Source organism: Strix aluco, chromosome 11 (genome assembly GCF_031877795.1).
Source record: "Strix aluco isolate bStrAlu1 chromosome 11, bStrAlu1.hap1, whole genome shotgun sequence".
Taxonomy (NCBI): Eukaryota; Metazoa; Chordata; class Aves; order Strigiformes; family Strigidae; genus Strix; species Strix aluco.
Window position 1 is genome coordinate 5,168,058 of NC_133941.1, and position 24,522 is coordinate 5,192,579.

The following is a 24,522-nucleotide window of genomic DNA, read 5'->3' on the forward strand; positions in this document are numbered from 1 at the left end:
CAATGTTCAGTTGTAAGCTTTTCGAGGCAGGAACTGTTTGCTGCTCTGTACATGGAAGAATGGACCCCCTCTTCCTTCTGCACTATTTGGGCACTACAGCAATATAAGCATTTCTGCTGTCAAGGTCCAGCATTACACAGCTATTACCCTGTAAAGGCAAAAAGGATAGTGAGAGAGAGACCCTTCTCGAGAGAAAGTTGTCCCAGACGTGACCTGTCCGAGGCACCCGTGCCCTGTCCGAGGCACCCATTACTGAAATGGATGTCTTCCTCCCAGAAACACAAAGTGCTGTCGTTGAGCTACTGCATTGATTCATAATACATCTTCATTCAGTAATTTCCATTAGGATTTATACTTTTAAAAATTATATTTAGGAAAAAATCTATTTTTATGTCTGTCCTTAGCCTTCATGGAGCTTTATTCAACTATTATAGGAATAGAAGAAAGTTAATTTACAATGTCTTCATATAAATTAATCTCCTGTTTTCTCCCTATATTGTAAGTTATCACCTCGTTTATTATACGCAGCGCAGGGGTGAGCAGTTTTAAAAAGGCCTCAGACAGTTATGAAATGAATGGTGTGAGATGTCAGAGACATTTATTAAAAACAGAAAATTATAAAAAAACAGAGGATGTAGATGTATATTGTCTCAGTCACTTGCCACCTGCAGGCACCTTCTATACCACAATTTATCCTCCCACTCAGTGAGTTCTGCATGATAATTTCATTGATATTGTTGTGCTCTGTGCTTAATATAAGTCTTTTTGAAATATTAGACTTACAAGACTCAACAGCTCATTAGTTGTGTCTATCAAGAGTTTATTGCGTGAGACACCCCTTAAGAACCCCCGAACTATTTTGCCAGCGCAGCTAAACTTAGTACCATTTTCACTTTTGTGTGGTGGTAAATTATTCAGCTCACAAATGCTAAAACTTGAAATGTTTATGGAAAAAGCTTGTCTTAGTAATTACACTTATTCCACTTTATCGTGAGCTTCCTGCAACATTTGTCTTAAGGTCCTGGTGTTTCCTGCTGTTGGATATTTATCATACATTTGTGCTGCTGGCAGGTTGATAGGTACAGTGGGAGCTTCATACAAGATTCATGGCAGCTTCATACTTTTTTGAGGAAGAAAATTAGGATGCAGAAAGTATGTATATGTGTGTATGGGGATATATATTAAAAAACCCACTCTGTGACTGTGTAATACAGATGTTCACATATATAATAAGGAATACAAAGGTTTTGAAGACATACACAATAAAAATTTTCCCAAAGATAATTGAAGGTTAGAAGGTTTAATTAAAGAAATCCAGCAATAATTGTAGCATCTGTGGATATGAAAATTTAAGGAGAACATGCACCTCACTCTGTCTTCAGGTTTAAAAGCTGCAGGCGTTATAGGATAGTTTATATTTAGGAGCATGATTTAAAGCCTTTCTTTGTATCTGCTACATTTTAGCAGTGAGACAGTATCGCTGACAAAATCAGTTTTGGAGATCAGCTTTGCTTTTACAGCCCCACGGCTGGGCATTTCTGTAGGTACAGAAAGGAGTCATTGGTGCGTCTGATGTTGCTACTAGCAGTGGCTCAAAGGTTATCTGAATCCAAACCCTTTTTGTTCCATCTTCCTGTATTTGTGTTTGTTCCAACAACTGCCGGTTAAGATATCCCTTATCAGAGATTGTTCTTGGGAAAAATTTCTTTCAGCTTCTTTCAGTTTTACAAAGAACTGTCTTTGGCTGTTTATGACTCTCACATGTCTTGCACACTCTTGTTCTGTACTGAGCTTGCAGACTGTATGGTGCTTAGACCTGTTTGGGTCTCAGCAAGCTCTTCAGGATCTTGCTCTTGGTATTTGGTCTCATTTTTCAAGCAAATTGGAATTTTCTGCAAGCATGAGTGTCTCATGTTAAGCAGAGTGATGATAGAGAATAATAAAATGAAAAGCCCTTTTCCCTCAGGGTAGGAAATCCTGAAATCTTTGTTCAAAACGGCACTGTGAACTCTAACTACAGGCTCTCCTTCTCCATCTCTTTGATTTTGGTATGCCATCGTTTTAGAGCAAGACAGTGTAATTTCAGCAACTTTTCCCCCTAATATAATGATTCAACAACCTGATTGCTTTCTCTGCAATGGGAAGGCCCCTTGAAAGATGCCACTGATTTTCATCAAGGCTTTCAGGGATTTTTATGCCTTTACTCCTGCAGCCCCATGGTAAATCACTCAGCAAGAGATACGTCATTCAAATCATTCTTTTCTGCCTTATATCTAAATGCAGTCTTTAGGTTTCATCCTACGAGGTTCACTTTATTTCTTCTTCCTAGGAGGGAACTGGAGGTGAGAGGAGAGGGTGAAGGGAGGCTGATTTTTCAACCAGTCTGGATCTGCAGTACGTGCCTTGTCTTCTGTCATAACTCACGTGGCATAAGCACCTTCTCCAGTGCCTTCATAGACTTGCTGATACAGTTGCTTTTAAATGGCAAAAAGTGATGGTGAGGTCTTGGTTTATGGCATCAAGTAACAGATTCAATTTTTTTGTCCCAGACAAGAGAGAAGCCCCAGACTGAGATTTTTGAAGGATGTTAAAATGCATTCAGTTCCGTTGTGAATTTCACTGATATTTGGTTGTTTTAAACGATTTTTTCCTGTTTGAAAATTCAGCCTCCTATTGAAGTTCATTGCTTTGTAGCTGAGCAAGGGCACCACTTCCTTGCTCCTTCTCAGTGTGAAAAAAGGAACCAGTTTTGTTTACTGGTGGTGACATTTCTTTTCAGTGTTTCTTGAGATTTGGCTCATGATGGAGCAGTTCAAATATGACAGAGACTCAGAGGCAGAGATTCACATCTTTAGTGTTGCTCAGTTAAATGCTGAGATGGTTGGGCAGGTCATAGCTGCCAGTCCGTGCAAACTAAAGCATCCCTATTTATCCAGAGCCTGTAAAACTTGCAGAGGTTCTTACCTGCTGTGGTCATTTAAGTTAAGCTACCCAGCCAGAGCTGTGCAAGCAAAGGTTGGGAGGTTTTTGTGTGAAGGGAAATGCTATTTCATTCCATGCATCCTTAATAACTGGTTGGATTTTGCCATAAGAGAAGCCTGGAATTTTCCCTTTTATACCCACTTGCGCTGAACGACACAATACTGTCACATTTCTGAAACAGCAAGACACTTCTGGAAATTCCATGTCAGAGGGTGTCCCCATTGACTTTCAAGTGAGATCTGGCTTTTAAGAACTTGAATCCTTTCTGATTTTATTGCTTGTGCTTTAAGCAGGAAGGCGACCTGTGGTAGATGCTAGAGGCAACCAGCTTGGTTGGCATCACTAACATACTTGACCAAATACCACTGTCAACCAAGAAGATACCAAGCCACTGCTTTTCAGGTCTTTTGCCCTATTTTGGATGAGCTGGTCCCACATCCTTCCAACCCAGCAAGAAAAGAGCTTTTGCTACTTTACATGAAGCATGGGCATGCTGTCTCTAGTATAGGTCATGTCTTCATATGAGGGTAGCTTCTTCTGGCGTTAAAAAACTGACCATGCAAGTGAGCAGCAAGAGCCGTCCATGTGTGGGGCAAGTGAGGACAAAATAGGGCTAGAAAAAGGTGAGGGATATAAGCCTTTCTGCAGTGTCCTTTTTCTTACAACTCTGTAAATATCTGCCTTGGACATAATCATGGGCGAATGATCTTCCATATTAAGATGATGGGATAGGATGTCCCCGTGAAGTGACCAAGCTAATTTGTTTTAATTGCAGAAGTGAGGGGTTTTGGTTGCTTTGCAATCATTACTACCATTTTCATTCAAATATTAAGAGGCATCAGATATAGACAAAAATTTGTCTAAGATCATTTTGTTAAAAAAACCAACAATAAGAACAAATAATAAAAACCCTCCAAAATTAAAACCCCTAAACTAGCTTTTTGCATGCCAGGCCTGGGATTTAAAGTCAGATTTTTGTGAAAATGTTAAAAACAAGTGAAATTTAAAAAAACCCCAAGTGTTGGTATTTCTACCTCTTTCCCAACTTGTAAGTGAATGATCAAGATCACATTACTCAAAAATTGCTAATGTCTGTTAGACTATATGTGGATGTTGTGTAAAGGCATGTGTGTTACACACCAGACTGTACCAGATTAGCTGATACATTATTTGAAAAATGATTTAAAATCAAGGAGATGCCAGTGTTTTTAATAAGAGAGGTTTTAAACAGAAGATTGTGGAAGAAAAATAAATACATTTGAAAATTTTTTTAAGTGGAAGTTTTTATATAAGCTTTAATTAGATTTTGGCAGAATACATTATTTTAATGGTTTTTCATTAATGAAGACTGCTCATTGTTTTGATTGTACAGTAAAAAGAAGAAAAAAAGTAATCTTGGATTCTATTTAAAGAGCAGCCTGTGTATTAAAAAACTATGAAAGATACTGCAGTCATTGACAGGAATATTTTGCATGAGAAAAGAATGCAGAATCCATCTAGGAAGCATCAAGTAATTTCAGATGAGGATGAGTGATAACATCTCTGGCGTTGTGTTGTTTGAAACATCGCGTTTAAGAAGCCATGGTGTTGCTGAGGTTCCTGACCCCAGCTCTGCTTTCACTCCCTGGAAGCCAGCGGCCCTTTTGCCTCTGATTTCAGCAGAGATGAGGTCAGGTCCCCAGAGACCTGGCTGCAATCCAAAATGAACTCACGGGGTCGCCAGCCCTGGGAGATCGATGGGCTCTGCAGCTCCCTGAGATGCAAGTGGATGCGGGGCAGGATTTCCGTGGGGCTGCGGTGGAGAGGGGTTCTGTCCTTTGTTCCAGCCCAAGCTGGGGGACACAGAAAGTGTCTGTGTACCTCTGTGTGGTGGGACTGGGTGTGAAAACACTCTTCAGGAGCTGGGAGGGGGTGGGCATCTCTCTGTAATGCTCAGGGGATCACTGTGGCCAACTTCCCTTTCCTCACTGCTTTCCTTAGCACCCAGCCCCATCCCATCACTCAGGCATTCTCCAGTCACCATCTCATCTTGCTGTCATGCATTTGGTTGACCTGGGGGGTGAATATAGCCTTCCTTCCCCAGTGTGTGCACTTAGTCGTTGGACCCAAGCCCATGATTTCCTGGAGGTAGGGCACTGACTTCAGTATCTGAAGATGCCAAATGTTATCAGTCCATTCTGTTTCTGGGCTGCTCTTGCATCAAATACTCCACTGGTGGGACTGTCTGATGTTTACCTTTGCTTGCAGGTTGTCCCACCATCTTAGTGGAAAAGTGTATTAACACAGGCAAGGGCTCTTAACTTGTTTGCGTTATTTGTCAGCCCTTAAAAGTCCAATTCAAATTCATTCCAAATTTTATTTGATTAAAGCCATGATGCTTACTGTTGGAAAAATGAAATACAAATAGCCGTAAGTTACTCTTTCAGATGGGTGAACGTCACACACAGAATGAAGGAATTTTTTTTTACTAGGTTTAAGTGAAACAGAGTCTTTATTTAGTGTCATGTTTTTATTTAAAAGCATTTATTTAAAGTTCTAAAAAACAAAGAATTCAATAAAGCAAGACAGGTGTAACTGCAAATGATTAATGATATAATTCTCAGTACTTTATAAAGTGTCTAACGCTGAAGAGATTTATACAGTGCAGAATGGCAATTGTGCTTTGATGGAAGGAATAGGTAATCAATACCTGCAAGCTTAGAAAAAGTGTTCTATTTCCTCCTCTAATGATATAGGGTTTTTTGCAAGGCAAGGATGTCTGGAGCATGAGACACTTGGAAGAAGAATTAATTTGAAATCTGTAGTGGAAGATCAGTTTCAATTAAAACTGCACTTGAATCTCCATGGAAAAAAGCAGGCAGTTAGGCCTTAAACCTTCTGATGGCTACCAGTGAATAAATGAATCCCACTGCACTATTCTTGATTACATTTTATAGGTTGTTGAGCTTATTTTCTCTGGGTAGGGGATATAATTTATTTACTTTGGTGTCAAACTCAAAAATAATTTTTTTCTTCTCACCCCTATAGCCCGCCTTCGCCTTTTCATGCTAATTGTTAAAATCTGGGATGGCCCCAGTCCTGTGCTGCTGGGAATGGAGATGTTGGGGTCGTGGCCTCTATTTCTGTCTAGAATGGCTGCCATAATGGTGTAGGTCATATTGCATGTAATAATTTGCATATCAAAAAGTTCTGAAAGAAATTAATGAAAAACGTAGCCGTTTATAAAATCATGTGCTGATTTTAACTAGCAGGTCTTGAACCTCTAAATCAGAGCTTAGCCTTATGACTGTAATTTGGGATGTCAGGACTTGGAGTCACAGCACCAGCACTAAGTTGGGGTTTTGAATTGCTGAAAGAGTTTCACTGCATTAGATTTTTCTTTAATAATTCAGCACCAGTACGGAAACATTTTATGCATGAAAACTAATACTATGATATGAAGAGAGCAGATACTGCTGGAGTTTTTTTGTAACTTAGGGTTTAGAAGCAAGTGAAGCTACTGTATCTATAGAAGGAGATGTATTGCTCTTAAATTAATCCAAACAAGTTAAATTAATTTTAAAAAACCCCAGACTTAATTAACGTTTCCTAAGATGATACAAAGCTATACAAGCCTTTAAAGGTCTGTGAAAAGCTACATTTCAGTGAGAGTCAGTCCAGGTACTGAAGTCACTTGAGGTTTTAGTTCAACATAGTGGTTTGTTTGTTTGTTTACCCTTATAGTTTATTTTATTCATTTTGACAAGACAGTTTTCACTGCAGATTGGTTGAGAGCTGGCTATTCTTTTTTTTTAAAAAAAAAAAAAAAGGTCATTGTGACAAGATGCATGGAAGGAACCCTACGGTCCCTGTTAAAATAAATCTGCCTACTCTTAAAAAAAAAAAAAAGTCCCCATTGACACCAAAATACTTAAAAAAGAAAAATTTGAGTGCACAGCTCCTTTTGAATGCACAGCTGAAACCACTGCGATAGCCTCTGTGAGCAGAGTGCGTTTGAAAACCTCACCCCATGTTTATAACAAAGCCAAAAAACGAGAGCTGGCAGGTTTGATGATTATGTGTAGTACTAAACATTTTAACGCAAATTCCCAAATTTCATGGAGTAAATGCAAGGTTATATGAAAAGTAAATCTGAATTGCCAGTTAATTCACTGCAAACCAATTAGTAAGAGCATCCTGATTCAGGAAAAATATCTGTGGTTGAGCAGAACACGTTTGGTTTTCCCCAGGTAGGGTTTTTAATAATTCTGTTCTCCTTGGTTGTGGTACATTGGGAAATTAACTGGAAGTGGCTTTTGCTGACAATACAAGTTGAACTGTGAGATAAACGAAACTGATTTTTAACCTGGGCAGATGTAAACGATTTTTAAAGGACATTGCAGTTTTGCCTAATTGTAATTGAAAGTAAAACACTTTCTTCTTGTTTTGGTTACCATACAGCATTTGTGTGTGATGAGTATAGCACAGAATCTTGCTATTGATTAAGTGTCCCACATTAGCCCACGGGAAGATAGGAAGAATGCATTTTGCAACTAGACAGATTAAAACCCAGGGGCCAAAGAAACTGGCCTTCACAACTGCTGGGTTTGGATGGCACTAATCGAATTTACATATGCTTCTCAGATGCAAGGTAATAAATGCATATTGGTGCATCATTTACTGCTGTCTGCCTATCGAACAGACATGCTGACTGTGTAGTTCAGAGGTACGATACAGGTATGACATCAGGGGTCTCGGGAGAGCAGAGTTCAACTCTGGGTTGTAACTTGGTTTTGGTAGATGAGCTTGGGCAAATTGCTTCCCTTCTCAGGCTATCAATTTCCCTGTCTTTACATGACAATAATGTTGCTGATCCCTGCTGTAAAGCACTTCAAGAACTGTGAGCGAAAAGTGCTTTACAAGAACTCTGTGCTGTTATTTCAGGAGCTTAAACCACTGTTTGCACTCATAGGAAGATAATCTCTTAGTCTCCGTTAATACAATTTAAGAGTTGGAGAGGGAGGTCAAGAAAAATTTGAAATTCACTGGAGATCCTTCTGCATGTGCTGCTGAAGGTCCCTGGTGTTATAGTGCATCTAGAACTGGTATATGGTGGGGATGACAAGGTCTTTGCCTGAAACCTTTTATTTTTACATATTATTTTTATTGACTGTTCGTACTGGAGAACCTTGCAGAATGGGCAGGGTGAGTTAGGGCTGTGGCAGACAACCTCTGGCAGATTTACTGGTGGTTTGCGATACTACCTCTTGCGGCTCCATTGCCACACCATAAGACACTGCTGCTTCTCTTCTCCCAGCAGCGCTGATGCAATCCTGTCATGAAATTTAGTTAAACAGTTTGGGGGTTGCGGATCTGTTCATACACCAAAAAGTAATCTGGAGCTGATGAAAGCTCCAGAACAGGGGCAGGATGCACCACTCCTCCTGTGCCTTGTGAGTTGGGTGGACAGCTGGGATGACAATGAGTATCTTAACACTTTAAAGTATTTTTTAGTAGTTTATGCTGAGCTTATGAGGACCCTGACATGCTGGGGACAGAGGCTGCTCGTATCATTTCTCTTCGTAGCTGTAGCATGCTCTTCTCTTACTGACCTTGAAAAGTGGCTCGTGATGGGCTCAAAAAATACAGAAGCTTATATTGCTTTCCAGAACTTAAACTACTCCCTGAATTTTTTTTAAATAGAAAAAGAGAGTAGAGGGGTATGGAGGGGAGGAGAGGTGAGAGTATTTAGCTCTGTGTTTGCTTTTGGCTAGCTGTCATGTAATATGGATGGCTCTGATGTGCCCAGGTAGAGCCGCGTATTCAAGACACAGCCTGTCAGTCCTTGGAGCTTCTCATTTACTGCTAATATTTGAACTGACTTGTTTTGAGAGAGTAGTTTATATCAGGTGAGAACAGACTGTGCTAACAAGGAAGAACAGAAAACTCATGTAAGAGCAGCAAAAGAAAGTTATAGTATTTTCCTGACAGGTCATTGTCCTCCTATTCAGAGTAATTTTTTTTTTTTTTTTTCAAATTTTACTAATATACATTTAGCTTAATTCTTTTTTTTTTTTTTATCTTTTCTGGCTTCAAAACCTCCAAAAGAAATGAGATCATTAATAAAGATCATATTATCTAAGCAGAGTATTGCATAAACACAAGTTAATGGGTAGCTGTTACGTTATTTGTCTCCTGTGAAAAGGTAAACTATATAGTAATATATTAAGGCTGAAGCTTTAGGAAAGTTGCTGTAACACCATGCTAATTGATAACATACGCACGAGGGGAACTTGGGAATTGCAGATAGTTTTATAGAATAGAAATTTTTTTAAAAAAAACCATTGTTCATTACTGCTAGAGGCAAAGCTGGAGTACTGCTCAGAGCTAATGGATTTCAATTTCCCCATAAGTTTACAAGTCTTAACCTCTTTCAAATGCGAGAAATGTAACTGCGATGGAGTCACCTGGGGAGCTTAAGTGCTTCATCCTCTTATTTAAGAGATACCTCGAACTGTTGAGCCACTGGAGTGTTAATTGGCACTGGTATTTTTTAACAGGTACCTATGGTCCCGAGCACTGGGTTACTTCCAGCGAGAAGTGCGGAGGGTCTCACCAGTCTCCCATAGACATCATAGACCATCAGGCCCATGTTGGAGATGAGTATCAAGAATTGCAGCTTGATGGTTTTGACAGTGAATCTTCAAACAAGACTTGGATGAAAAACACAGGAAAAACGGGTATGTTCTTTTTTGTTTGTCTCCATCGTCTGCCTGCAGTCAATTAAAAATTCAAGCCATGTTCCACCCTCCTCCTTTTTCATTGTTCTGTTGTTTGGGTTTTGCTGCTTTTTTTTTTTCTTAAATATGATTTTCCAGCAGCAGCCACCTATCTCTGCCTCTGCATTCTGTGCAAAACTAGTTCTGCAGATTGATTTTAAGGGGTTTTTTTTAAGGGATTTTTTTTTTCAGGTTCTCGATATAAAATAATTCTCCTGGTAGTCAGTTGTTCCTCAGAATAAAAGGCTGTATAAGAGTTTCAAGGTGTAACCTTGAATTATCAGCTTTGGGAGGCTGTAACATCTAATCCAAAAGAATGCTGAGATGCAAGGCTCAGGGGGAAGGAAAGGGGAAGTCTTAGAAATTGGAAGGTTTTAGAGAAGAAAGCAATAACTGCTCAGAGTAGTGGGGGCTTATTAATGTGTTTCTGATATGATTATAGCACTGTGTTCTTCACTGAACTGAATTCTCTTCTGCTCTGTCTGTTCTGGGTTTTAGAGAAAAGAACAGTCAGAGTACTGCTTATTTTTACCAAAACAGTTCACTGAAGGGTCAAGGTTGATTTATATGCAAAGCCGCATGCATTTGATTACTCTTTAATTCTAAAAATATAAAAAGCAGAAATTATAAGGCCACCCTCTTCATTTGACAAGGTCAAATATTTTTAGGGAATTGGATTAAACCACTAATTAATTCAATTTTATTTATTGGAAGTATGTTTTTATCTTTATTAACATTCGACATGCATCCCTAGAAGTGCTTTATGTAACGTGTCCCTAGCCAGAGGTCTGCTAGCAAAACCCAGGGCATGTACCTGCTCCGGGAGTTTGCAACACAGCTGTGCACGCAGCGTGACCTCAGATACACCCACTGCTTCCAGGGGACTTTGGATCTGAGCCGCAGCCCGGAGTCCAGCAAGCGCTTCAGATCCAGTTCCAGCAATTCAGGATCTTAGCAGGAGTTGAGAGTTATTGCCCCTCAGATGAGATGGAGTGGCAGGCTGTGATCCTGTTTTCTTTCACCGCAAAGCAAATCCAGTTAACATAAACCACCACCAGGCATAGCTTGGGTTTTTGATGCATTTCTGAGGGTTTTTTCCAGCTTCACTGAGAAATGCTCCTGTTTGCTTTGAAATCCTGACTTTGTTGCCCTCTGTAGCAACATGAGGTTCAGGCAAGGTTGAATGCTATGGAAATTTGGTGCTTAATTAATCTATTCATGTTATGCACCCTGCCCTTTTGGTAGCATAGGAGTGTTTGTAGTAACCAGCAATAAACGTAATTAGAAATACCACGAAAAAGTGATGGTGCTATTCTTCTAAGAAAGATGCTAATGCTGTACTGTATGTGTAATAGGAACATATTGCTGCACATATAATAGGAAACCATGTTGAACTGAAACGTGCCAGCAAATTTCCCAGTCTCCACGCAGTTGGCAATGAAAGTTGTATCTTCAGTCTTCTCTGCTGGGTGATTTTAGCACTGCCGCTATATTTGATTTCCTCACCCATTGGGGTATGGATTTTTGCTGACAAGTTATTGCTTCGCAGAGCAACAGTAACTGTCACTTTTCTTGGTAACTTACGGCCTTTTACTGGTAACGTGACGACTCTTTTTGCCTTGCTGTCATCCCTGATCTCTTCTGCTGAGCTCTTAACTCCTCCCTTCTTTTATCAAGTCCCATTCCTTTTCTTGGTTTTCTTGACCTTCTGAAGAAACTTGCCTGGGATTAATTTTTAAGGTGGTAAGTGGTAGAGCAGCAAACCAAGTAGGATGTTTTGGCTTGTGGGTAGAACATAGAGGCAGGCTGTGCCATAAATTGCGATGCATTTTGGCAGCAGAGTCTTGGAGCAGATGGCCACATGAGACCTTCATGTTACAGACTGACAGAGACAGTAAACTAAATATCTGTTTAAGCAATGGTGACGGATGTAGAGGGCATTTCTCAGCAATTAATGACTGGTTAAAAGAGACAGGGGTCTGAGGGAAAGCCAAAGGCCCTTAACCTTGACGCTCATTAACTGGCAGGAAATGTGTTACTTGGGTTATTGTTATTGCTATTGGACCTAGTACATTTTTTTTAGGATAGAACAATTAGTTATTTTTATGCTCTGAAATGTTAAAAGGTAAAGAGGTTTTTGCTCTTTAGATTTGTGCTGCTCTTTCTTGTTTTTCTTCCCCCCTATATCACGTAAAGGGCAGGCAATATACAGAAAACAGGGTTTCATTCAGAAAATGGAAATGGATTCATTAAGCCCCTGTCTTGACTAGAAATGCTTTTGTGCATGATTTCACTGGCAAAGGCACTAATGTGGGTTCGATTTCATCACCATAGTAGCTGGTTCCCAAGCGGTAAAGATCACTTGGAGAGTATAAGCACATCTCATAGTTGTATTTGCATTAGTTGTTTTCATTTGTGCCACCTTATAATTAAGTGTTAGCTGGTGTCAGCTGGGCCTGAGGCTGATGAGGCTTCTTCGAACCTGACCTGCCCCATGGGAAGAGCACCCGTGGGAGCAGTACCATCTCCAGCACTATGCAGACATTGCCACTTCACCCCTTTTCAGGTCACTGAGAACTTCTAAAAACTCCTTCTGCTTAGAGAAACCTACTAAAATTTTCTGCCAGAGATGTGTTTTTGTTAAGTACTTTTCCTACATGGTGTGCCTCACTCTGGTCCTGACCATCAGTGCTGCTCTGCTTAAGGCAGGGGAAGAGCTGCTTTGCATCCAGGTTTAGTTTTGCTCTCACAAGGGCTATGAGCATACAGCTCCAGCCCTGATCCTGCAAATGGCGTCATGCACTTGCGATCCTGGTGGCTGTGCACCACCTCCCTTGGTTTTGTAATCTCAATTACATAGTATTTTAAATTAGTGGGCTTTGGGAGTTGATTCCTTGCTGTGCACTCTACAGAAATCATTGGATAAAAGCAGTGGCTCCCGAAGCCCTGTAAGGTGATGTTTGGTTATTCCAGTCCTGCACATAGAAGGGAAGGAAGCCCCCACATCACTGGCAATAAGGGAATGCTGCAAAGACAGGAAGGTGATGGGAACATGTGTCGTACAGCTCAGCAGTGTAAGAAATACTGTAAAATGAACAATTAGATGAACATTTCAGATTGTACATCCTCCTAATTATCCTTTTAATTATTCATCTAAAACAAGTAAAATGACCCCTGACAGAGCCATAAATGATTTAGGAACTATCAAATATTTATTAGATGCAACTGAATCCCCACAGAGGTTTTTAACAGATGCACACTAATCTGCTTTCCTGTATTCCTCATTTCCTACAATTTTATCTATGGAATTTATAACCAGTTGAGTGAGATTTTCAGTATGTAAAATACTGCTAAGCTCATGGAGAATTTTTTAAGGGAGGAAGAGAGCAGCAGTGCTTTCAGTCACTTATGTTTCACAGATTTGGTGTAAGAAAGCAGTGACCACCAGTAGTACCCTGGCTGACATGGGCAGTATCCTATAACCAGTCCTGCACCACCCATCTTCCTACACACACGCTTTGATGCAAAGGGAGTGCTGGAAGAACCAGAAACCATGGAAGAAGATAGCCCTGTGATGTCACTGACACTATTTAGACACATCTGAACATCTCATGCAATTTAACATTTAGATGGTTTTAACATAAAGAATTCAAAGTTGGGATGTGTCTAAATGGTACAGTTGCACCTGAGGTGAGGCTGCTGTAGCCAACTGTCTGTACTCACAGGAGGGCAGCCCTGGTGTGGCAGAAAGCCTAGCCTGCAGTGAAGCCTGCCACTGATTCACCAACAGAAGAATCACTTTTATTTCACAACTAGCTTTTTTGTTTTTTCAGCAGTGAATAAAATCCTCCCTCTTACATAATAAAATTGGATTTATATTAATGTTCCCATTGTGATGACACAGTTGGCTTGAGAACACAGAGAAATCCTTGTGGGTTATGCTATTCCCATTAAAAAAAAAAAGAATCCAAAAAACCAACCCAAAAACTTTAATCACAGGATTCTGGGCACAGCAAACGGTGGTCTGCAATGGCTTTTACAAGAACAAAATTCTAATTTTAGTTCTGTTTTTAAGCAACAGTTTCATAAGGGATGAGAAGAAAGGATTTTGTAGGGAGTAGTTTTTAGGAATCATGTGTATTAAAAATGGGAGGTGCTGGAAAGACAGGTGATCCTGTAGTGAGAGCAGCAGACAGGAATTTTTTGAAAGCTGGATTCAGTTCTTGGTTGGACCGCAGACCTCCCCTGTAACATGCACCAGCTTTCACCATGTGATTTTGCCCTCTGTTCGGACCTACAGCTTTTATTGTTACGCAAAATACAAAGGCTCTTGGAAATGAAAAGAAAATACAGAGAAGATCCTTTTGACCCTTACTGAATCGCATAATAATGTCAGAGTTACTGTAATAAAACCCAGTTCTTATGAAGGACGTCTCATGAGTGGGTCTCAAAAACATTGTCACTCCCCCCATTTTACAGAAAGGGGGAGCAGGGATGCTGAGGGAAGTACTCACCATGTCCAAGAGTTGAGGTGGGACAGGGCATAGGGGTTCTCCCACCCCCCCAAAATGGAGGAAATCCAACAAACAGAGGATCCATTCTTTTCCTAACCTGTGATCTACAGACCTTCAGTGGTTTGTAAGGCCAAGGAACGTGGACAGCCGTTACTCTCTGGAACCACATTAAACAGGTTTTGATGAAATTTGCCATTTAAATTTTAATCAAAGTCCAATAAGAAGGTCAAAAAGTCCTTGAGAAATTTGGACTTTGGGATTTTCTGTAGTCTATGTAACTTGATAATCGCTTCCATAATTAGCCAACATTACTTGTAGACTTTTTTTTAAATCAATCCCTGTAAAGAGGAAAATGATGACGCGACATTCTACTTGCATTAGAAGTGTTCTAATATAATGAGCAAAAATTGTAAATGCTTCAGAAAAACTGTGCTAAGAATGTCTTTCTTCTTGTTCTGTGTGTGCAGTTGCTATCCTGCTGAAGGACGATTATTTTGTCAGTGGCGCCGGGTTGCCGGGCAGATTCAAGGCAGAGAAAGTGGAGTTTCACTGGGGTCAAAGCAATGGATCAGCTGGCTCTGAGCACAGCATCAATGGCAAGAGGTTCCCCGTTGAGGTGAGTGGAAAGACATGTGCTTATGTTCTCGAAAAAAATAAAATCAGAATGTATTGCTGTAGTTTGAGACGACTGTGAAATAGGGCAATGTTTCCTTCAGTGAACATATCACTTTCAAGGCCCTTCCGGCCCTCGCAGCACTCTATCTATCATCTCTTATGTGCTTTTGCAATGTCAGCTCTGAGCTCCGCTTTGCTAGCATTGCCAGCTCTCACGTCCCATGGGTTAACTTGCAAACAGCCACTTTTCTCCTTTCTCCCATAAGCTTTTCATGTGTGGGAGGATCTTCTTGCAAATATCTGTAAAGTGACCTCGTTGTCCTCCAAATCTTTTCTTTCCCATGATGCTTACAAACAAATAGCAGCGGTTTGGGAGCCGTCGTGCTGAGACCACTGTCTTTCATCGGTATTGCTTCCTTGTAGACGTACAGCCCTCTCTCTACCTGTGTCAGCTGCAGTCCCTTGCCTTGTACTAACAGGGCATCTACATAAATGTCTGCAAACAGCTTGTGCGTTTCCTCTGCCTGTGCGGGAGCCAGCCCTGGGCTGACAGCCGTCCAGCTATCGTAGCAGAGCGCCGTGTCGCAGCAGAGCAAGGTATCAGCTCGGGCACAGCGCCCTGTGAACATGCCCGTGTTCAGAGCACGGGGCTGGTCAACTGCAGCTGACCACGAGGACCTGCCTTTAGATGGCAGGGAGGGTCCCGGCACCGTGGGCTGCTGTGGAACCTGGTGAGTTTGTGTCTTGACTTGTGGCTGATAGTCCCTCTGCCATCAGTGAAATGTTTTCTGTGTCAAAAGAGTTTGTTGATACTTTTCACTCTATATTCAAGGTTTTGCATGGTGAGATAAAAGAGATGTTATCAGGGATTAACTTTGCCTGTTGGTAAGCAGATAAGCACTTTCAGAGCATGGCATGTGGATGTGAGCAGGTTTCGGGGAGCTGCGCTTGCCCAGAAAGCTCACGTGTGGGCAGAAGTGGTTGTCTTGTGGTCTGGGTCTTGCAAGAACTTGATTCAGCCCCCAGCTTGCCATAATTCATCACATGTGGCTTTAGCCAAATCACATTTTTCAGGAGGTGGGAAGGGGCTTCCAAAGCATAAAGGGAGGTTGTAGTAAACCAAAACCTCTGATTTTCACCTCCCTGCTCCTACTGCCCCATCACATAATTGTCTCCCAATTCTGAACCTGTACATTGGGTGTTCTGTGAGGCAGAGAATTTTTTTATCTTCTTTTTAATGAGCTTTTCCAACAGCTTCTGGCTTGATGTAACTGTGATTTCTCACAAGGGGCCACCCTTGAACACATGGAGCAAAGGCCCAAACATTGTCCTATGGAGAATGAGTAGTAGTGGATGGAAGACTGACCATGAGCCAGCAATGTGCGCTTGCAGCCCAGAAAGCCAGCCATGTCCTGGGCTGCATCCAGAGCAGTGTGGCCAGCAGGTACAGGGAGGGGATTCTCCCCCTCTACTCCCCCCCTGCAGTGCTGTGTCCAGCTCTGGGGCCCCCAGGATAAGAACAACATGGACCTGCTCGAGAGGGTCCAGAGGAGGCCATGAAGATGATCAGGGGACTGGAGCACCTCCCCTGTGAGGGACAGGCTGAGAGAGTTGGGGGTGTTCAGCCTGGAGAAGAGAAGGCTCCGAGGAGACCTTATAGCAGCTTCCCAGGACTTAAAGGGGCTACAGGAAAGGTGGGGAGGGACTCGTTATCAGGGAGTGTAGGGATAGGACAAGAGGTAACAGTTTTAAACTGAGAAGAGGGTATATTTAGATTAGATATAAGGAAGAAATTCTTTACTGTGAGGGTGGTGAGGCCCTGGCACAGGTTGCCCAGAGAAGCTGTGGCTGCCTCCTCCCTGGAAGGGTTCAAGGCCAGGTAGGACGGGGCTTTGGGCAACCTGGTCTAATGGAAGGTGTCCCTGCCCATAGCAGGGGGGTTGGGACTAGGTGATCTTTAACGTCCCTTCCAACCCAAACCATTCTGTGATTGTCATGCTGCCCTGTCTGTGTCAGTTGGCAATACTGATATTTGTAAACCTGTTTCTGGGTGGCAGAAGGAGCACTCAGGAAGTCTACAGAGTCAGTTAACTCCTCTTTTAGAATTTCAGGGACAGGAGATGGTAAGGGAGCCTGGGCCTTCTTGTTTGTGTCAGAAATAGTATTTCCACTCCACAAACCCTTTCTTATGATGCCAAGGCTATTTTATGCTGGCTTGATGAATAGAAGCTATTTTACTTCGGAAAAAAGCAAATTCCTAGGAAATAATTTTCCTTTGGTCTAAATATTCTTCATTTTCTTTTCAATTGGTTGGAATACTAATTTTTTCTACTTTAAAACTGAAAAAAAAAAAAAAAAGGGAGACTGCCTTTCAGAATTTAGGTCATTTGTTTATGAATGCTGTGCAAAATAAATTGCTGTATCAGATAGGTTTAGTGTTAATCCTAATAATGGGAATGTAATTTTCTAGGTGATTTGTATTCATTGCAGTGACATGAACCTCTGTTCTTTGGCCTTCCAGGGTATGATGGCATTAGCAGAATTCCCACAGCCTTCCCTTTACTATTTTCTAAAGGAAGAGCAGTTTCCAAACCAAGCTTTTCCATGTTGTGACGCTATCTACCTCCTACCAAAGAATTCCAAGTTTCAATCATGTGCTGAAAAGGATTTTCATGGGTGAATTTTGAAGGGTCCAGCAGGTCTAAGGTGGTGAAACTGCGTCCTTGCTGATACGTGCAAAACCAGTCCTCATAGCTGGGATTAGACCTCTCAAACAGTAACTGTACATGTATGCATGGTGGAGCTTTTAATTTGTAATGCTAATTGTAGTTCAGCTTGCAACTGTCTGATGCAGCCCTAATTGCCTGATGCTGGGAGGTCTGTGCCAGAAATACTGTACTTTATTTGAGAAGTGGCATTTCTAGGAAGGCTGTAGACAGGAAAAAACAAAATCCTATCCTACAGAAAGCAAAGCCCAAGTGATTCCGATTATTCTGAGCCTGTGAATGTAGGTAAAGCTTTTAAGGAGCCGTGCACGTATTGGCATTCCAGGTCTGCAGCAGTAAGAGTGGCGGTGCAGCTGAAAGGAAACATTTTCTGAGTCTAATTGTGCAACCAGATGTGGACTATGCAAAACCCATTAGTTCCAAAGCACATCCCAAGGGAATGCAGATAGATCAGCTTCATCCATAGACTATGCTCTGTGCACATGAAGTTTAGATGTTTTTTCCTCTGGGAAACAAAGTGCTTGCTGGTAGTCTTTTTTTCTTGAAGAGGATGCAGAAACTAATTAGAAATGTCAGATATAATACAAAGCATTATTGTTTGACCATGTTGTTTGGTTTTTATTATTACAACTAATGTGTCAGATGGTAAGGCTGTCTACGTTAATTGGTTTCCTTCATTGAAGCCCATCTGGATCATATTTTTTTGTGATTTATATGTTAAATTAGTTGGTAAGATATATGAGAACATCCTTTTGTTTCCTGCTTTAAAGTCATGTTGGATCAAAGGCGTATTATCTTGCAGTACTTTTATGCATATGTAGCATATTGTGATTCCTTTTCAAAAACCATGGCATATGTAATGGTATACTTTCATTATGTGGTCTTGATTGCTTATTTATTGATTGGATTTTCCTTGGTGATACTTGAGCCTTATGAAGCAGTTATGAGCTTGGCTGAATCTGAAGTAGCATTCATGAACAGAGATGTACACGTGTTTCAAACTTTCATCCATAACCAGGTTCCAGTTTGATACCAGGCATGGTCAGTATTGACGTGAAGTTTCTTTTTCCTTCCTTCTTGCCATTTTAGCACCAACATCTGAGTGAGGCCAAGAACTAGTGCTGTGATGCTGAAGATTAAAGCAATACCATTAGTGTATTGCTGTGCAAGTGGAGCGTGAATCCTAATGAGGACATGGGCTCTGCGCCAGCTTTGAAAAAGTCTCTCTCTCCTTTTTCCTTCAAGTTAAGAAAAGTTTTTAACATTGCAATCTCTAAATTTTAATGAATTGCTGACTCCTTTGTATTTTGTTATTGTTTTTCTACACTATAATTACTCAAGTTTTTCTTTTTCTTTCTGAAGTTGAAGCAGTATAAATGAACATGCAAACGCTAGAAACCATTTAAATGGCGAAGTGACAAAATTAAAGAAGATGAGCTTCCCTCGGGCCAGGAGAGAATCCAGGTTCCCCTCATTAGAGCCAAGAGGAGTAATTGCAGCGCTTTAATCTCCGGTGTCACTGCACTGGTTACCGGCCCTGCCTGCGCAGAGCTTGTGGCGGGCAGGGCACGCCGTGTGGGTTGCCTGCTAGGAGGGAAACCCGCCGCTTAATATTTCATAAGCAAGCAAAGAGCTGACGTGGCAGTGCTGTGCTGGCGGAGTTTGGTACCACCGTCCCAGCACAACTGTGATTTTTGAGCTGCTTCATACTCATTTTTATGCAAAATGCTGATTATTTCTGTGAAGAGCAGAAATCAGAAGAGTGATTTTAATCATGACTGTGTTAATTTGATGTGAGCTTTGGCTGTTTATGAGCTTTCTCTTTAATGGCGCTAATTGTCAGTTATAATGTGAACACCATTATACAGTAATATACAGTAATTTATTTAGTAAATGAGAATCTTATTCCAAGGACCATACTGCAATATGCCATAGAGACCTCATCCCTTTAATCTTACATGAACAAACTTGCACTGTCTAGGCCAAATTGGTAATAGCAACATAAACTTGGCTTTTGAAATAGCAATGTGATTTTGTACTCACAAGTGCCAACTTGCATGTTTTTGGAGCTCTCAAGTTCTTCTCCGTCAAAAACAAAAAAAAAAAAATCAAAAAAACCCACCAACAAACCCCCCTAAACCATCCCAGCAGAAAATGAAGAGCTAACACCCTTTCATGTTGATTAACAAGCTTTTACGTTATGTTGATAGATTAATTTTGCTAAATTATTATTACAAAACAATCATTTGCATTAACAATTCTTGCTCTTCTTTAAGTGTGTTTCTTAGAAGACTTTCCAGGTTCTAATGGTGTCTTTGTTCTTGCTACTTCTTTGATTTTCTTCCTCTTCCCTTTGAATATACATAGTAACTTCAGCATGGTCTAGATCTACAGCTAGTTGCTCTGATTTGAATACTCAGATCTTCTTGCCAAAGTTTATCGTTGTGTGCTATCCTACCTCTCGTTATATCACTTAAATTCTAATGTTTTATTTTATCGCCAGCAGAAGACAATCAGTGTCATTAATGTAGAAGAAATGTGTGGTATTCAGTGCACAAAAACCTTTACTATGGGGAATAAACTGAGACTAGTTAATGGTTTTTGTTTTATCCTGAATGTTAAGTCTTTCTATCACACCTGGAGTCATCTATGGTATATGTCCAGCCTTTTGTCCACCTGCGGATGGCAGGGGATATTTACTTTTTAATGTTAGAATTGGGGCCTTTTCTGTTCTTCAGTTTTATTCTTGGTGCATTTGTAAGTCTATTTAGATTTGTGCACACTTTTTGACATTAAAAGATGAATGTATCACAGTATCTTTTCTTGATGTGCAGGAGAGAACTAACACCCTATGTTGCTGCGTTGCAGCTGGGTTTATTATTTCTGGCATCCAGCATATCTGGTAATTGTAATTTTGCAAAGATCTCTGGTGTTGGCTTCAAGCATAAGTAAAGACTAATTGTGAAACAGGGAGCCAGCATTCATTTTATTTCCTTATATTTCGTTTACTAGTTGCTCTTCAAATTTCCTTGCCTCCATCTGGCAGGATGTAGCAAAGTAGAAGTCAATAAATGATGGAGGGACCTAAAGAGGACCATTGGGAATATATCACAGTGAGAGGCTTTGACTGTCTGAAGTAATTTTACTATAATATTCTCTCCGAGGACCACATCCACACGTATAGGGGGATGCTTAGAGCTCCCAGTGACTTTGATGGGAGATGTGCTGGTGAAACTCTGAGTGAGGATTTGGCTCCATACTCATGTTGTCTGTGCTATAGAGTGTCCAGGGAATTTAGCATGCACTGCTTATTCCATCTACATCTCTTACAGCACCCTGACTTAATCACTCAGACAAGGAGATGGCTTGGGGATTTTCACATTTAATTATTTTTTTCTTTTTTTTTCAAACTGACACTTAGCCTGTTTTTTTCAGTCTGTTTTCTTAGAGTCTTCTGTTTCCCCTTTCCCCGCAGTCTTCAGGGGTCCAGATAGCCATAAAAAAAACTCTAAAAATACGAGATACTAAAAAGCCAAAACTACTGCTCTGTCTTATCTCCAGTAAAGTGAGATTTTACTCCAGGAGTCTCCAGACTTTACTCCTCTTCGCTCTTCACCACTTTTAAAACTTGTTTCTTATCGTCAGGAAATCAGTGTGTCATAATTTTAAAACATAAAATGGATAGTTATATTGAGCACATGGCTGAGTTTCCATCATGTTGCACTGTAAAGACTGTGAGCAGCGCAAGTTAAGCATCATCTCATAACTGTCTGGTTTACTGTTTTATTTTCCTTGGTGTAGCTGATACACTGTCTCCTCACAGTTGTCTTTAGTGCCTTCGATATACTGACAGGAGAATCAGTTGAGACTCTAATTAATGACTTTATTGCAATCAAGGTTCCATTTTAGTGCAGAATGCTTCATCTTGTAGTAGTGAAATATTTAGTCTCCATCTGGCTGATCTTTTCTGTGAATGCCCCGTGATAATTAAGAAGAAACATGAGAGGATGGTCTGAAATTAAAATATGTTTAGTGAAGGGGTTAGTGTATCTTGGGACTGTTCGTGTAGAGACCCAGACAAAATTTAGGGACGTAACAGCAGTTTGGTTTTATGGCAGCATCTTCGTGCTGCCTGCCAGGCCCCAGTAATTTCTAGAGTGAGTTGCAAATGTTACAGCACATCCAGAATTTTATTTTGAAATAACTATACAGTAACATGAACCAGATATAACTCTTTTCGTGTTGGCTGGGAATGTCCTGCTTTCCCCAAAGGTTTTCCACTGTCTTGTTGAAAAGGTCAGAGGCAGTAGCACTACACTGCAATTACAGTATGTTAATGATGAGCTAAGAGTTATACATTCCTCCTAACATAAATCCCTGATTTTCTACATGATTAATTGGAATCTGGAAAGACTGGCAAGAAGAAGTAGGATCAGATGGGGTGAAAATAAGAGATAAGAGGCTGACAGCCAGCTCTTGTTGTAAAGGAGAGTTATTTTGAATAGGAGAAAAAAATCAATACAAAGGTTGGAGAATTTGACAGAGTTATAAGAGCTGCTTTAATGAAAGGTAGCAGATTCAATGGGATTGTTACTTGAAATGTGGGATTGTCTGAGTTAGAAAAATGGGACTGTCTCTCCTCAGCTGTAAAGGTGAGCTTTACGTGCTGAGCTTAGTGGGTACTTAGGCCAGTGGATTTACTGGCATTCACTCTGAGCACTCAATGTGGCAAGAAAAGGGAAAAAAGTATGTATAGGAGCTTGCCAAATTCTGTTCTTCTGGGATAGTTACTTGATTATGGAAGGAGAAGTAAGAAGACAGCAGGTGATAACGATTTCTGCTGCTTCACCAGGTTAGGTAGCTACCATGTTAGAGTATCTGTCTGGCTTTTGCAGGGTAGAGCGTTTCATTATGAGGAGGTGACTTCATTTGGCTCTAGCTGTAAGGAACAGGCTAGGACTTTGATAGACTCAAAGGGACATCTAGCAGGAGCTCTTCTCTGACATGTCCATGTCAACCACCTTTCCCCCAGCAGTGACGGTAGGGACTCTGTGTGTGGAGGCTTTAGCCAAGATGAGAAGTGAGGTGAGGAATCAACTGAACCTCAGCATCTCTCTGTGCAAATACATCTTGGACAGAAGCACCATTTCATTTAGCATGGCTAGATATGGGGGCTTCAGTAATGCTGTGGAGAGAAACTTGCTCCTCCAGCTATTAGAAGACTATTGCTGTCAGTGAAAATGGCCACCTCGGTCTTATGGAGCCAAGTTTTCCCAAATTGCTCATAGCTTTTTAGGTTTGGGAACTTAGATGCAAGAAGGCAATTTTTTCAGAGTCAAATGCAAGGCCATGAAGTGTGTGAGGTTTACAGAGAGGTGAGCTGCGGGTCATCCCTGGGCTGCGGGCTCAGAGCCTGTGTACGGGTGCAGGTTGGGTGTGTTTGCATGTTGTGCTGTGCCAGGTCAGCCGTACACAAAGGTCCTGGGATATTGATTAAAAATACATGGAGTTTGATAAGGGCTAAGCACTGCCTTTTTCCATCAGGCAAGTCTAACACTCCAGGGGCTTTGGGGCGCCTTGCCCTGGAGATGTATGACCCTTCGCAGTTATTCCAGTAGGTCCTCTGGAAATAACATAGATAACATTTGGGGGGGGGGGGAAGAAACATTGCACAAATGTTTTAAGAAGTGATAATGTTTCCTTGGCACACAAAAAATCAAAGTGAAGCCTTAATGTGGTTAATGGGCTTGTTGGTACCTTTTGGCCACTATTTCCCATGGAAGTAATTTCACTGGGTCTCAAACAGTGGGAATAGATTTCACCAATGTTAATCATAATTTAAGGCAGCAAGCAGGAAATTATTTAAATTGTCTATTATACTGGTGCTTTACTGATTGCATTTTTTGTTTTGCTTTGTTTTTTTTTTCTCTAAAGAATTCTAAACAGTTGCTATCATTTCATGCCAAGAGAATAAATTACGTCAGACATGTTTTTTGCAGTTAGAAAACTACGTACATTTATTCAGGTTTTACTTTTTCTTTTTTCTGTTTTATCACATGTTAAAGAACTGTTTTGTAAGGGATGACCAAAAGCCTGTGTAAACCAGAAAGGAAGATGCATCTTGCTGTCTGGTTATTCATGTGTCCAAAAAGGTTTTCTTAAAAATTGATTTTATAATGTGAATCACCGAAAGGCTTTTTAATTCTAGGGGGAGACAGGCTGTGAAATGCATTTGCTGCAGACTGTGCTGATCAGTAGTATCATATTTACGCTTTTGCCCTCCCACCTGAATCCCTCTGCTGTCTCTTATACTGAGTTTAAAAGCTCTTTGGGACAAAGCATGTCTCTCTGCTGGCATTGTGCAGTGCCTGCCCCAGTGGAATTCCTGCTCTGGGATACAGCAGTGCTGCTGCTATAACCGCAGGCTTTGCAGGGATGAATTGCTTTGTTTTTTCTATGATAAAGCTTCACATGATGTAAGAGATCAGGCAGCAATATGAGTGTAGTCCCTGTTATTTCCCCAGTTCACAGGCATTGTATTTCCAGACAGGATGGGAAGGTTAACTAAAGTTGAAAAAGGATCTAAAACACAGCACGAGTTTGCTGTCTGGTAGAAATGAAATAACAATCAAGTGGTTGAAAATGAGAAAAAAAGGTATGTGTTTGCTCATGCTTTGAGACACACAGCACTCATCTTTCTGTAAAGAAAAAACAATTTGGGGGAAGTAGTCATATCCCTGAATACGTTTGTCCTCTTGTTCCCTATTTTTCTACCTGGCTTAATAAGCAAAACTCTGTATTCTCTAAGTAGTTGGGCTTTTCAGCACGTGCCTTGGAAGGCCAGTAATGTCCTTTTCTATCACCATCCCATCTAGGCTGACTGGCCTCAGAGGGGTGGCTTTTCTTTATCCTCTGACTTTGGAGAGG

The 24,522-nt window shown here is 40.9% G+C and overlaps 1 protein-coding gene across 1 annotated transcript in view; it reads left to right on the top strand.

Moving 5' to 3' along the window:
* Positions 1–24,522, top strand: part of PTPRG (protein tyrosine phosphatase receptor type G) — a 408,208-nt gene that overhangs the window by 209,801 nt on the left and 173,885 nt on the right. Inside the window, exons 3-4 of the mRNA XM_074835886.1 lie at positions 9,522–9,701; positions 14,722–14,870. Of these exons, the coding sequence (XP_074691987.1) occupies positions 9,522–9,701; positions 14,722–14,870 (329 nt within the window). The remainder of the gene's footprint in view (positions 1–9,521; positions 9,702–14,721; positions 14,871–24,522) is intronic.